At 39.6% G+C, this 14,411-nt stretch overlaps 1 protein-coding gene across 10 annotated transcripts in view; it reads right to left on the bottom strand.

Annotated features, from left to right (window-relative positions):
- Positions 1–2,180: 2,180 nt before the first annotated feature.
- atp2b2 (ATPase plasma membrane Ca2+ transporting 2) overlaps positions 2,181–14,411 on the bottom strand; it is a 249,752-nt gene continuing 237,521 nt past the window's right edge. For 6 of the 10 annotated variants that reach the window (XM_077202580.1, XM_077202577.1, XM_077202576.1 and 3 more), the window contains 2 exons: positions 13,349–13,534; positions 2,181–5,405 (listed from right to left, as the gene is read on the bottom strand). In XM_077202580.1, the coding sequence (XP_077058695.1) occupies positions 5,097–5,405; positions 13,349–13,534 (495 nt within the window). In that variant the 3' untranslated portion in view covers positions 2,181–5,096. Of the gene's footprint in view, positions 5,406–9,184; positions 9,234–11,159; positions 11,332–13,348; positions 13,535–14,411 lie in introns of all 10 variants that reach the window. The other 4 variants (XM_077202581.1, XM_077202584.1, XM_077202586.1 and 1 more) reach the window with 2 other exon arrangements.

The following is a 14,411-nucleotide window of genomic DNA, read 5'->3' as shown; positions in this document are numbered from 1 at the left end:
AGACGCTGAGTCGCCCTGCCATACTTCCTGCATTCCTGTTATTGACTTGCTTTCGGCTATTTTGAAGCTAATGACGGTCAGACCGGATGTAATTTTATCCTTTCCTGGTCGTGACGTCATCCGCCCATGGAGCTCACTCTCGCCATTGGACTAGTAGATATAAGTGCTTCAGACGCAATCACACAGGGGCGTTCTCAAGGCGTCATCGACGCAGTGTCTCATTCTCTTCTCAGGGAACTAGGGTTACAGTCGTACACTGAGACGTTCTTCTAGCGGCTGACTTCCGGGAAACAAGAGCATGAACAAACAATGGTTGTATCAGTCTAATGCTAATTCCAGCACTTACTGAATTGCTGAAGCTCCTCTACTATCGTTCGCCAGCACTTATCTTTTTACTCTATTGTGGTTGTATTACATAGGCCTATTATAATAAATTTCTTTTACACAAAGATTGTTGTCACACACACTGTACTGTCCAGCTTTACTTAACATATAGATAAATTGTAAGAATATGACTAATACTGATAAATAAACAGTAGGCCTATAAGCTATTAAATAGCAGTCCCAAACTACACTCACCTAAAGGATTATTAGGAACACTTGTTCAATTTCTCATTAATGCAATTATCTAATCAACCAATCACATGGAAGTTGGTTCAATGCATTTAGGGGTGTGGTCCTGGTCAAGACAATCTCCTGAACTCCAAACTGAATGTCAGAATGGGAAAGAAAGGTGATTTAAGCAATTGAGCGTGGCATGGTTGTTGGTGCCAGACGGGCCGGTCTGAGTATTTCACAATCTGCTCAATTACTGGGATTTTCACACTCAACCATTTCTAGGGTTAACAAAGAATTGTGTGAAAAGGGAAAAACTTCCAGTATGCGGCAGTCCTGTGGGCGAAAATGCCTTGTTGATGCTAGAGGTCAGAGGAGAATGGGCCGACTGATTCAAGCTGATAGAAGAGCAACTTTGACTGAAATAACCACTCGTTACAACCGAGGTATGCAGCAAAGCATTTGTGAAGCCACAACACGCACAACCTTGAGGCGGATGAGCTACAACAGCAGAAGACCGGGTACCAATCATCTCCACTACAAATAGGAAAAAGAGGCTCCAATTTGCAAGAGCTCGCCAAAATTGGACAGTTGAAGGCTGGAAAAATGTTGCCTGGTCGGATGAGTCTCGATTTCTGTTGAGACATTCAGATGGTAGAGTCAGAATTCGGCGTAAACAGAATGAGAACATGGATCCATCATGCCTTGTTACCACTGTGCAGGCTGCTGGTGGTGGTGTAATGGTGTGGGGGATGTTTTCTTGGCACACTTTAGGCCCCTTAGTGCCAATTGGGCATCGTTTAAATCCCACGGCCTACCTAAACATTGTTTCTGACCATGTCCATCCCTTTATGACCACCATGTACCCATCCTCTGATGGCTACTTCCAGCAGGATAATGCACCATGTCACAAAGCTCGAACCATTTCAAATTGGTTTCTTGAACATGACAATGAGTTCACTGTACTAAAATGGCCCCCACAGTCACCAGATCTCAACCCAATAGAGCATCTTTGGGATGTGGTGGAACGGGAGCTTCGTGCCCTGGATGTGCATCCCACAAATCTCCATCAACTGCAAGATGCTATCCTATCAATATGGGCCAACATTTCTAAAGAATGCTTTCAGCACCTTGTTGAATCAATGCCACGTAGAATTAAGGCAGTTCTGAAGGCGAAAGGGGATCAAACACAGTATTAGTATGGTGTTCCTAATAATGCTTTAGGTGAGTGTATTTTTGAATGCAATGTTGGTATGAGCCACCAGTCATTTAAAAATATACACAATAACACAAAGTGAAAATTTAGAAAACGATTAGAAATTCGATTAATTGTGCTGCCCTACCCATCGTCGTTTACAAATCACCACGTCTAAAGCATCATGCCAGAATGAGGCTGATAAGTCTGAACCCAGCACTGTAAGTGATATGAACAAAAATGAATTCAATCATTAATCAGCACATAATAATCGTGTCAGGCCTACATGTGGGGTTTGGAGACCACATTAAATTATTAAGAAATTTTGCAATGAATTAAAGCAGACAGACAGACTTCAGCACATAATATAGCTTTAACCCAGCACATCTACTCGTGCCACAGATGAAACATCACACACACTGCTCACTGCTTTTTTCATGCTCCTCTGGGAATTTATTAAGTGCTTGTTTTTTTTTGTTTTTGTTTTTTTCTTCCATTTCATGTGTATCACTTGCGCTCCCGTCTGGAATCGTGGTATGGACAGGGAAGCAACAAGAGTCAGTTCATGTTCTCAGGCTAGAAAATCATTTACATCACAATATTTTTTTGTTTGTTTTACTGACTTTGAGACCACAAACATTCCAGCAACACACTCTAGGGTAGATGAGAAACAATCAGAAAGCTTGACTTTTTGCATAGTATTAAATGAACAAAGACATTGAGTTTTTTTATTTACAATTATTGTATTGATTATAAAATTCATAAAAACAAGATGGATGAACACTTTTCATTTACCCATAAATTGCTAGTGCGCCAAAAGTACCAGTGGCGTCATATGCTCTTTGTTCCACAAAACGCATGCTGCTAAGTACAGTACATAGAAGCTGATGTATTGCAAGAAATATTATTATTCGTGATTATTAGAATGCTGTCATTCTTCCGATTTATTGGTTAAACATTTTAAACTGCATCCGTTATTTGGCCCGTCAACACAGGGCGCAGAAATAAACTAAACTGAATTGAACTGAAGTGGCCAGTCATACCGTAAAAGATCTCGTCTGGAGTCATTGCAGTTCACACACATTTCAGACAAACTTTCAACGCGTCAGAGGTGATTCTTTTGGTCAGTGTACAACAGTTGTGAGAATGGCTGTGAATGAGGCTTTGAAACACGTTAAAGGGATAGTTCACCCAAAAACAAACAGTTCATATTAACTGATAGACTCGCATCAGTTTTCAGAACTGGATTTTGGCTTATCAATTGAAAAGTTCGTATCTGTTCATCCTCACATGAACATGCCAAGGGGAGCTATGGGGGAAATGTGTGAAGATGTTCAGTAAATAATGACTTCAATTCAATCTTCTGTATGGTTTGACTTTAGAAGACTATAGTGCAGAAGTCGTGCAGATGAACCAAATGATGACAGAATTGTAATGTTTAGGTGAACTATCCCGTTAACATGATGAAGGGTAAAAGATTTCTGAAATTTTTATTTTTTTGTATATTTCTCTCATTGAGTATGCCTGAGCTAACGGTTAAAGCTTGTGCACCTTATCTTGATGAGGAAAATTGTCCAAAAAAAAAAAAGTCAAAATTTGGCGAAAAATGAGTTGCATATTAAGTGTATGACATCATGCCTTTCCAATAATTGCAAAGAATATTAATGAATACATGGGTGACTTTATAAGTGTGCCTTCTGGTAGACGCCCATTTCTCCTTTAATTCTAGAGTACAATAAATAGTTAACGACTAGTGAATACTGTTGAGATGCTAGAGTATATTTACTGACTGCAGGAAGACAAGCTTGATTTGAACACAGAAGCACATCTAAATTTACACCACAGAAATTCATTCATATCCGGATAGTGCAGAAAAGGATCATAAGTGTGTGTGTGTGTGTGTGTGTGTGTGTGTGTGTGTGTGTGTGTGTGTGTGTGTGTGTGTGTGTGTGTGTGTGAGTAATTTTTTATGTTGCTGTTGTTGGTTTGGGTTTTTCTCTTTCTTTTAAGAAAAGAGTCAAAAGCAACATTCCTTATTGGTTTTGTTTCGTTACATTACATAATTCAGTTGTTCAAAGTGTCGTCAGCTCAGGAGCTGGGCTCATTTCCTTCAACCAAAAGAAATCTACAAATTAAATGTCAAAAAAGAATAATCAACACAATAGATCACAATATTTGAACACAATTTTGATTTTCATACAGAGATGCCAAATATAACTTAGTTTACACGTTTCCAACATAAAACCCATCGCAGCTTTCGATGGTCACACGGAACTGAAACTATTTTTATGTTAAATAGTATATACTTCTAAAGAAGATATTTAAACCCAACCTGATATATATATGCCCACATTTGAGGCTGACCACAAGTTCATTGCAAGCGTTGACTTCGACGAATCCTTCAAATCCAGCAGAACCGATTGGATTTTTTTCGGGGGCCGATCAGAGCCGTCGATCCCGACACTCGACTTTAATACTACGATGCCACATTAATGATATATCCCACTATATTTTGGTTTCTTTTGTTATTCTCTAAAAATATCTACATTATTTGACAAAATAGCAGGCAAGCCCAGCGCACAATTGGTAATAAAACACCTAGAGTCCGATATTACAGGAGTACTGAACAATGTGAGCTGTTCCAACTACGTCTGCTGCGTGGTTTTGAACCCTACAAAGAAACCAGGACGTTTTGTAAACAAATTACATTCTCTTTAGGACATAAATAAGTTAAAGTAGTTATTGAAGCAGAACAAGGCAACATGCCAACAAATAAAGATAAACTCTGTAAATATATATTTATAATATGTCTATAAATATATATGTACGCTTAATAAATTCTAATTTTCATGGGTTTCTCTTTTCCGACAGGTGCAAATCTACTGTGCAAGTTGAGCCCTGCGACCTGTATACACCTTAATCAATAACCAAATAAATCTATACAATTAGATACATGCCACACACAATACTCACAGATCAGTGAATCAGATAAGCTGTCATAAAATAGCAGTCCACCGCACGTCCCACCAAATCAAATCAAACCGTTTAAATAAAAATAAAGGTTTCCGAATAAAAACCTGGGTAATGTACATTCATGCAGGAGCAACGATAATAGCTGAATTTGATTTAAATTACTCGTAATAGTCTGTCGTTTCCTCAGGAAATGGGAGCGCTGTGCCTGCGCTCGTGGTTTCTGGTATAGTTTCTCGAGTCACTCCGCGATCATCCGAGTCAGTCGTGCGTTCAATAAAAGAAAGTGGCGCGAGCACGCCTTCAGTCAACAGTTCGCATGCACTCCGGAGTGCTTCTAAACGTAGAGTTTAAGATGATTATGGAGAACTCATGGCTAAAGCGATGTCTCCAGACTATGAAGCGGGCTCCCGGGACTGGAGGAAGCAGCAGATTTACTTGTGTCGGTTGTCAGGTTTATACCGCTATCGATGGCGTTGTTGTTCTTGTTGGGAGACGTGGGCTGGCTGGAGTTCTTCCTGGCCGCCTCGTCGTCAATGTCGATGTCGTCTATAAGAGGAATGTGAGGTGTGGAGTCCTCTATTCTAAACTCTGGATGAGTCATGAAATTGTGGATGGAGGTTCTGGATTCGGGTTTTTCCAAGCCTTCGTAGAGCGAGCTACGAAATGCGTTCACAACACGTATCTGCGTGAGGAAAGAGATCAGTGTTAAAGGGTTGTAAAGTGATTTGGAACACCCCCCGTCAGAAAGGAGCGACACCCGTGGAGAACATTTGGAAAACATCTGTAATTCACTTACTCTGTCGTGCACTGAGACGGTTTAAGGATTGCATTGAAAAGAACGCAACTCAAACTCATGATAAAGAAAACATAGGCAATGCTCTATTGTCCCGTTCAGTACACAATACAGTATACAGTGTAAGGTCCAATGTGTTGTATACCTAGAGACAAGCATTGTTAATTCAACAAAAATAAAAATAAAAAGTTAAAACAAAGGAAAAACAAAACATCATGCAAGTTGAAAACATCTCGTGGAAAGTTGGTAAGAGGAATAGATTAGATAGATCCAGGATGAGTTTCAAGGTAAACACAAAGTCAAAGCCAAAGAAAAAAAAAGAAAGAGTAGAAGTCTACAGAGACTCAATCGAGAATGACGGGGACAGGAGATCCTATGCTTCAAGAGCATAGAGTCACAACACGATGATGGAAGCAAACCAAAAGCTTGACAAGCCAACTCAACGACTACACACAACATGCAACTCGGGACAACACCATATGGAGATGAACACAGGCACACAGACTGTGGAATAAGAAAAGACAAGAACAAACAAAGGTCTGTTCTTTTAAAAACTCCATGCGTCTCTGTGTAAACACTCAAGTATAGGCCGATAAGTTTTGTTGAGGTTCACAGAACTAAAAAAAAAATTAGAGAATCCCTTAATAAGTTATTACTGTGGAATTAAAACTTCATAGATATACTTTAATAGTTGGGAGTAGCTAATATTCCACTTCAAAGCTTTACAATAACAAATAAACATTCGGGGGGAAAAAACAGTACAATAATCTAAACTAATTATGAATACGGTCTATGGTCCTGTTCCACAACCTAGTGAGCAACCTATCTAAACAACAAGATATTCAAAGATAAATCCTTCTACTCAAATTCTAAGGCAGCATTGCATGTGTCCTTCACTGATAAAGCAACCTCAGTGGACTGGGTTACGATTACATTTTTTTTTGTCTGCTAGTCCATTCTGCAAAACATAGATGAAAAGTTCAGTCTAATTAAAATAGACAAGACCTAACTGGACTACTTATTAAAGTATTAGCTTGGTAACATGCTAACGTCAGCCTAGCATTGTGATCTATTCTTCCATTCAAGTGCTGAATCAGCGTTCGCTGTAGAGCGTTTCATATCCGTCACTTATGTGGTTTTATTTGGCTTAGGATTCTGCCTTAAGTCCAATCCTGCTCCTGGATGGCCACTGACCCACAGAGTTTAGTTCTAACCCCAATTAAACACAGTTAATCAGGGTCTTCAGAATAATAAACTTCAAGGCAAGTGTGTTTGGAGCAAGTTGGAGCTAAACTTTCCAGGGCACTGGCCCTCCAAGAACAGGACTGGACATCCCTGCCTTAAGGGATGTTCACAAGAGGGGCTTTCACACCGGAGAAACGTTTTCATAGTTCCAGACCATCAGACTGAAGGCAGACTCCATAGCAGCTTTCATTGGCCAAGGACCATCCAGAGGCCGTCTAACTGACTGACATGTAAAGCAACGAATCACAATTTGTTTTGTTCTGCATCATGTTTAGGGGCATGAAACTCTAATGTCGATGACCCTACATTAACAGAACGGTGTGTAAGATTCTTGGACATATTTTTAAAGCGCCTATGCCGCAAACATTACCTACTTTAAAAAAAAAATCCAGCGTTTAGTTGATCTTGATAAGCGCTCATTATCACAGTTGTAAAAACAACAGCTTGCTTCTTCCATAAGGGGGTTTGGCATCACAGCATCTTTGTTTCCAGGCAACGATTAAAAAAACGTGATTCACTCGTTTTTCGGAAGAATTCGACCAATTCCTATGACTTTGAAACTCCTGAAGTGTTTCCAATTATGTGTGTTATATGCATCAGACATTCAGCCAGCGGTTGGGTCGGGGGCTAAATTAGCTCCTACTTCAGAGTAGGGTCTAACCCAGGATATTGAGAAGTACCAGCGTAAGTTTACGTTGATTGGACGAACGCGTCCAAAACACCAGCAGCCACCATTTTTAAAAAGCAGTGTAAACAAACAGTTTATAGCCTATATATTTACGCCACAAACATGGAAAACAGCAAAAGATGGGCCGACGCCGAAGTCCAGGTACTTCTAAACCTTTTATGCTAAGGAGAAAATCAAAAGTGACTTTAAAGGGAACAAGCAAAACACAAATATGTTCTAGTCCTAGCTACATTGGCATCAACCACATGGCAAATGCTATAATACTTTTTTGTATACAGTTTACTTTGTTTGTTTAACAGTTATAATGATGTATTAGATAAGACTGTTAAACAGATCGTAAACGAATGAACACATAGAATGGGAGCGCTATGTGCTTAGGCTGGCTTTCTCAGCGCCGTCAAAAATAAAAGTCTCACAACAACGAGAGTGGCAGGGTTCCTAATGGCCGTGCGAATGAAACCAGAAAAATGACCCTAAGGGAAAGGATCTCTAGGGACCACCATGGTGGCTAGTTCCTATAGCCGAGTTCCTATAACTACCCGGTGCGAAAGCCCCAAAGGACAGTAAGAAAAAAAGTAGGTCTCTGTACTGTTGATTAGTACTAGACGTTCCAACTCAAATTATATCCCTGTATCTATGAACTCATAGCAGTAACTGTGCTCTTGATGCCTCCCAATTGAAAATGGGCATTTATTCACTGTCCATGTGAACCTCCCGTTAGAAGGGAGCTGCCTAAGTTAATGAATGGAGAGGGTTCCTCTAGGGTTTGGAACAGAGCCTCTATGATACCACCAACTACTGCCATGCTAAGCATACCAGCCAGCATTTCATGGTGTGGCTAATGTAGGCACAATATGTGCTTAAGATATGGGGCCATACATAGGTTTTTCCATTGGTTCCATGCTGGCCCTATTGGAATAAGCCCTAGTATGGGCCTCACATGGGGTTTTCCATTGGTACCATGCTGGTCCTATCGGAATTAGCCCCAGTATGGGCCACACAGGGGTTTTTCCAAGGGGTCCATGCTGGCCCTATTGGAATTAGTTTATATTGTGGCTAATTCAGATAGGGCCGACATGGAACCCATGGACAAACCCATGTAGGGCCCATAACTGAAGCCCATTTCATACCTACATTGGCGCCACCATTAAATGATTGCTGGAATAAAATTATCAAAATCCTACATCAAACAACTAACAAACTCGATTCTAACCTTTTCTCCTCTAGCAAAATAGGACACTTTCAACCGAGCTAAGAGCAAACTTACAAAGCCAACACAAACTAGTCTGAATGACAGATGAAAACAAATGTCGGAAGGAATCACATAGATGAAGACTGGCCTAACGTTTAGTGAGATTCTGCAACTGTCAGCATCACACAGCAGACTACATGACCAACAGAGTAAAGCCATGAGACACAATGGGTCGCTGTGGCCTCGGATCTACATCAAACAGACAACAAATAAGACAAGACTATGGGGAGGAAGCGCCACTCTCTTCACACGTCTCCGTATCTGTGTGGAGAGAAAAAAGTAAAAAAGGAACAAAACAGCCTCCTTGATCTATAGAGTAGATTCAACAATGCAACCTAGAGCATTTTGTAGAACATGCCAGGCTTAAGCTGAGTGGGGAATGGTACCGTTGGCTATACTTGAATGTTTACCCAGCCTGGTGAGTTTGTTGGTGGAAAATTAGTTCACATCAATTTTGCGACGGACAATGGAGGGACTCACAACCTGAAATTCACTTCGTAGGCTGCACCCTTAGTCCAGGGCTCTTAGCACTCTGAGGAAAACAAACACATGGTACATTGAAACATATGTTCTTCTGAGAAGTGGGTTAAAGATGATCTGATAAACTGTGACATGAAGAGCAAGAGGAAATTAGAAGCAAAGCAGATTTCAGGGATGCCCTTTGACAATTACGCTAATCGTCTATGTCTAATAAGAAACTGTTAGAGAGCGTCATGCCCATGCCCGGTGTCATGCCCAATCCCTTTTGGACCTTAAAGGTATCTTTTTGTAATTTCTGATCAGAAATGTCTGTCAGATCTTTCTGCTGTAGCTGTTAGAGCCAGACTTGTGTCCAGTGTCAATATCCCAAAAATCATGTATAAACTAGTATAGTATAAATGATAACATGTCATACTAGTTTAAAAAAATTAAAGGAAACAGCACTCTAAAATGTCTACTAAATGTCTTTATACTGCAAACAAGAGTGTTCATAATTTTTGTCCAAGGCCAAGTAATCCTGCATTCACGCCAAATCATGTCTTGTACATTGAAAATATTGGAAATTGGGAATTTTATGCTGTTTTATTACAGCTCATAACATGGTACAGTATGTGCTTTCTTTGTTTTTCATGCAATTTATTTTGTGAGAGCATATAGAGGTGAACTGATGTAGTGATGAAGGATTTTGTTGTCAATAACGAAGCCTTACATCTATCCATTTTGGTGTTGCCATAGAAACAAATAATTTCAGGGAATGTGTACAGCTCTGAGTAGCCGTTTTCTCATAATTATGGTAATCCTGACACAACATTAATGCAGTATAATATTTGCAACAGAGTGTAGAGAAAAGCTTCTTTCTAGAATCTGTGCTGCAGAACTGCTTCCCTGTAATGCCCTTTTCATGACATTTACTGGTTAATGATCAGTCTTAAACAAGGGTGCCCAATCTTGTAACTTCAGATTTAGGCTGTGTCCAAAATCACACTATTTGAGGAAACAGCCATTTGTAGTGGCTTCAGAAACTATAGTGGACGTTATCAATTGCACTCATTCAATCCCACAGTGCACCGAAATAACGAGTGTACAACCGATGTATGCTCATCGGCTAGAGAATACCCATAATGCACTGTGAGGGTCCGCGTCGAATGAATTCCCGTATTTGACCAGAAGATGGCGTAATATCATACACGTAGAAATGTATTTTTAATTGATTATTCAATTGTTTAATGTAGGTTTATACGTAGTTTTTGTGACATAGTTCAAGATAAATCTTTTCATTATTACTGGAGCTGCCAATTTGCGAAGTTATTAAAGTTATTATTAAAACCCAATCACAAACTATGGAAAAGCGGAAGCCCTTCCGGCGCAATCAGTGTCCGAATTCACTCACTCGACTATATTAGTGGATATATGTAGGGAATAGTGAACGAGGGTATAGGGGGTGACTTCAGACACAGTCCTACCTTCCTGCAAAGTTCAGCTCCAACCATGATTAAACGCACACAGCTAAATAAGATGTTCAGGAGCACTTGATAATTACAGATCAGGGTTGGATCTGAACTCTGCAGGTAAGTAGATCTCTAAGGACAGGATTGGGCACCATTGGTTTAAAAGGGATTACTTTGCTTTTTTTACTGACCTACATTAAACATTCTAAAAATGCTGGGTTGTTTCAACCCAAATTTGGATCAAGTATGGACAAACCCAATCGTTGGGTTAAAAATGTCATTTAAAAATGTAACCCAATTTGTCTATATTTGACACAAATTTGGGTTGAAACAACCCAGCATTTTTTAGATTGGGCCACGTGTTTTGTGGCATCTTACCCAATGTTGCCACTGTTTCGAATATCTTGGCTTTTTTAAAATGTATTCATAGACCTGTTTTCTGATTGACAGTTCTGTGCTCGTTGTTGTGATTGGCCCACTTCAGGTCCAAGGGCATCCCTGACAAACACCCAAAGAAGAGTGTCACTCACGCCCAGAGGGAGCAGCAGCAGTGCTGGTAGGAGAGGAAAGAGCATTGCACAAGGACATGTGACTAGGACTAGAAACATTGGTTACATCCTGATTTTGACTGGTGGTGGAGGACTGGCGTCTCAAAGCCCCCTGAACTGAAGTCCCGCTCTTGAACGTGTTCACTACCTCGATCTGCAGGAAGGGGGAGAAAAATACACGGAGCACAGCGCGTCAAAGACGTGACCAATGCTTCATCACATGGACATGATTTAGAAGACTATGACAGGCCCTCATCACACATTAAACACTTCATCTTAAATTAGCACTGAGGCTTTGATGGCTTTAGAAAAGTTGATCGCCTTCACCTTCACGGGCCGCACCGCAGGACTCCATCATTACGCCTAGGAGAGCACTGTTATCATATCACATACATGCAATGTGAACAGGCAATACAATTCACTGTAAATGATTTGCATGCCACTACTAAACTCCAGCATGCAGGTTGTCACAAGCGTTGCATTATACAACAGTTAGTGAACCCTCTCCTCTAATCTTACTGGACAAACGGCTGATTTGTAGAATAAGGATCTTTTCTGTTTACAGGATTTTTGCCTGCGAGGAGCATGTTTGAAAAACGGAGTGGAGTTACAAAACACTCAGCAGGTTATTCATTTCTACAGTTTGGTGGATTTTTGTACTGAGCAGGTTTGTAGAAATTTTTTTTTTTTAAATTAAAGTCCCCCTGTAGTCAATTATTTTATCCCTTAAAACCCATCTTTAATCACCAAAATTTTATATTTAAACATTTTCCTTGAAAAAAATAAAATAACTTGAATGTAACTCGACACCCTTCCCTCAGTTAGTATACGCAGTTCTATGAATATTCAAATGAGCCCCGCCTCCACTCACTCACTCGCTCAGAGATCCACTCGTTGACGATCACACGTTGATCATGGGTGTGTTTCCCGTACAACGACGTATTTCGCTGCTTCAATGCCATAGAACGATGCATCGTTGAAGTAATCAACTAGCTAGTCACGACTGTTTCCCGAAAAAGTATTGTCGTAAATTGGTCGTTCATCCACATTTGTTTAATGATGTCACGAAGGTGATGGAGTAATAACTACTTGAGATCGAATTAATGCTAGATGTTTTGCTATAAATTACAGACATGGCATCTGTACAATATTTTGCTTTATTTCCAGATTCAATCATAGTCTCGTTCTAGAGCTCGTTCGCACATGCGCACTCTTCAAAAATGATCCTTTAAATCTCTTGACAAACTAAAAGACGTAAATGACGTTTGTATGTATTCTAAATAAAAGATATAGATTGCACTGAATGTCATCTTGCTTATTTTGCTCAAGATCAGGATTTATTGAGTCCACATGTCATGCAAACACTAAACTCTTCTAATCACAGGTCGAGATCTGTCGTTACACACACACACACAACTCTGCAATGCTGTTTGTGAATATTCGTTGGAACGATGGTTTCGGGAAACACCGACTCGTTGAACTGCTGATAACGACAGAACTTGTCAGAAACACCAGCGATTTCAAACCGTGTTTTTTAAACTGTCTTTGGTTCACTGCAGTTTTAAGGAGAAAATACTCAACAATGCTGTCGACTTATGAATTTACACATGCTTTGTCTTAAAGCATATTAAAAACACCACATTAAAAGCTGGATTTTCATCACAGGGGGTCTTTAAAATAGTAGTTAGTCATTATGCAACAATAAAAGTTTCAAACAGTGCTATGCTACATTGTCATTCCGTTACATTTAAGTTGTGTATAGCTTTTGTCTTTGAAATCATAATTTATACTTTAGATTTACATTGCTATTTAGATCTAAAACTCTGACTTCGGTGCCTATTCGGTTGGGATATGACAGTGTTTTTCATGAAAGGTGTACCGACAGCACATGATTTATGCAACAGAACAAAAGTCTTCCGATCAGCGCTGATGTTTGTGCCAGTAATGCTAGTGTTTGGCAGAGCTGCGGTTCAACCTCCGCACAATCTAAATCTGACTATAAAACACACTGCCAGCCGTGCAGATGGTTGAATCTCAAGTACATAATTACAAACACAATTAATGTACAAGCATAAGTATGGTTACTTCCTACAGATGCAATTCAGTGCAGAATTCATGCTGAATATTTCAGAGAGTCGTAACTTTCCATAGATTATCAGCGGCTGTCTAACCTGGGTCTGGATTCTGTTGAGGCCTCTGAACCAGAGGATCTGTCCTCGTCGTAACTCTCTCTCTGTGTAATCGATCTCCTCCTGGTCCTCATTCATCTCCTCCTCGGCCGTCATCTCGTGCTTCTGCGTCAGACGACCGGCGCCTTTCAGGAACCTCAGCTTGCTGTTCGGGATAGTGGATATAACCTGACCGAGAGTGAGGATGAGCAGGACAGATTTTAGAACAGGACAGCAACAAGAAAACAAGAAACTCCATCTAGATGGATGGATGGATAGATGGATGGATGGATGGATGGATGGATGGATGGATAGATAGATAGATAGATAGATAGATAGATAGATAGATAGATAGATAGATAGATAGATAGATAGATAGATAGATAGATAGATAGATAGATAGATAGATAGATAGATAGATAGATAGATAGATGGATAGATAGATAGATAGATAGATAGATAGATAGATAGATAGATAGATAGATAGATAGATAGATAGATAGATAGATAGATAGATAGATAGATTGGATTCTGTCATGTAACAATCCAACAAAGTCTGTTACAATAATAATAATAAAAAAAAATTTTGAGGACATTTACACTGTATTGAGACAGTTGAGAAATAATAATATTTTTTACAGTTTTCAACAATAATTGTCATTGTTGAACCCTTGTTCTTATTATGTTTCTGATTTCTCAGTTTTGTCATTATTTTAGCAAATCATGTATTTGATATGTTTTGAGACAGTTTGTTTTAAGAAGTTTCAGAGAGTTAGTAAAAGAGTAAAGTAAAAGTTAAAACTTTTTTATTTAAGTAGTCTATCTATTTTTTATTAAGTATTTATTTTGTATTAATACATAACCTCACTGTATTAATTTATAATGTATCATTTTTGCGTGATATTTGTGTCAATAATCGTCAAGCACAGGTGACTTCGCATAGTGGGACGGGGCCCCCAAATCAAATTCTGCTTAGGGCTCCCAAAAAGCTCGGGCCGGCTCTGAGATAGATAGATAGATGGTTAGACAGATAGAGATAGATGGATAGATGGATAGATAGACAGAC

The sequence above is a fragment of the Siphateles boraxobius genome, unplaced genomic scaffold (genome assembly GCF_051911475.1).
Source record: "Siphateles boraxobius isolate OS27281-9 unplaced genomic scaffold, OSU_SipBor_1 5, whole genome shotgun sequence".
NCBI classification, from domain to species: domain Eukaryota; kingdom Metazoa; phylum Chordata; class Actinopteri; order Cypriniformes; family Leuciscidae; genus Siphateles; species Siphateles boraxobius.
Note: the sequence above shows the minus strand (reverse complement) of the source record. Positions and strands in the feature narration are given on the sequence as shown.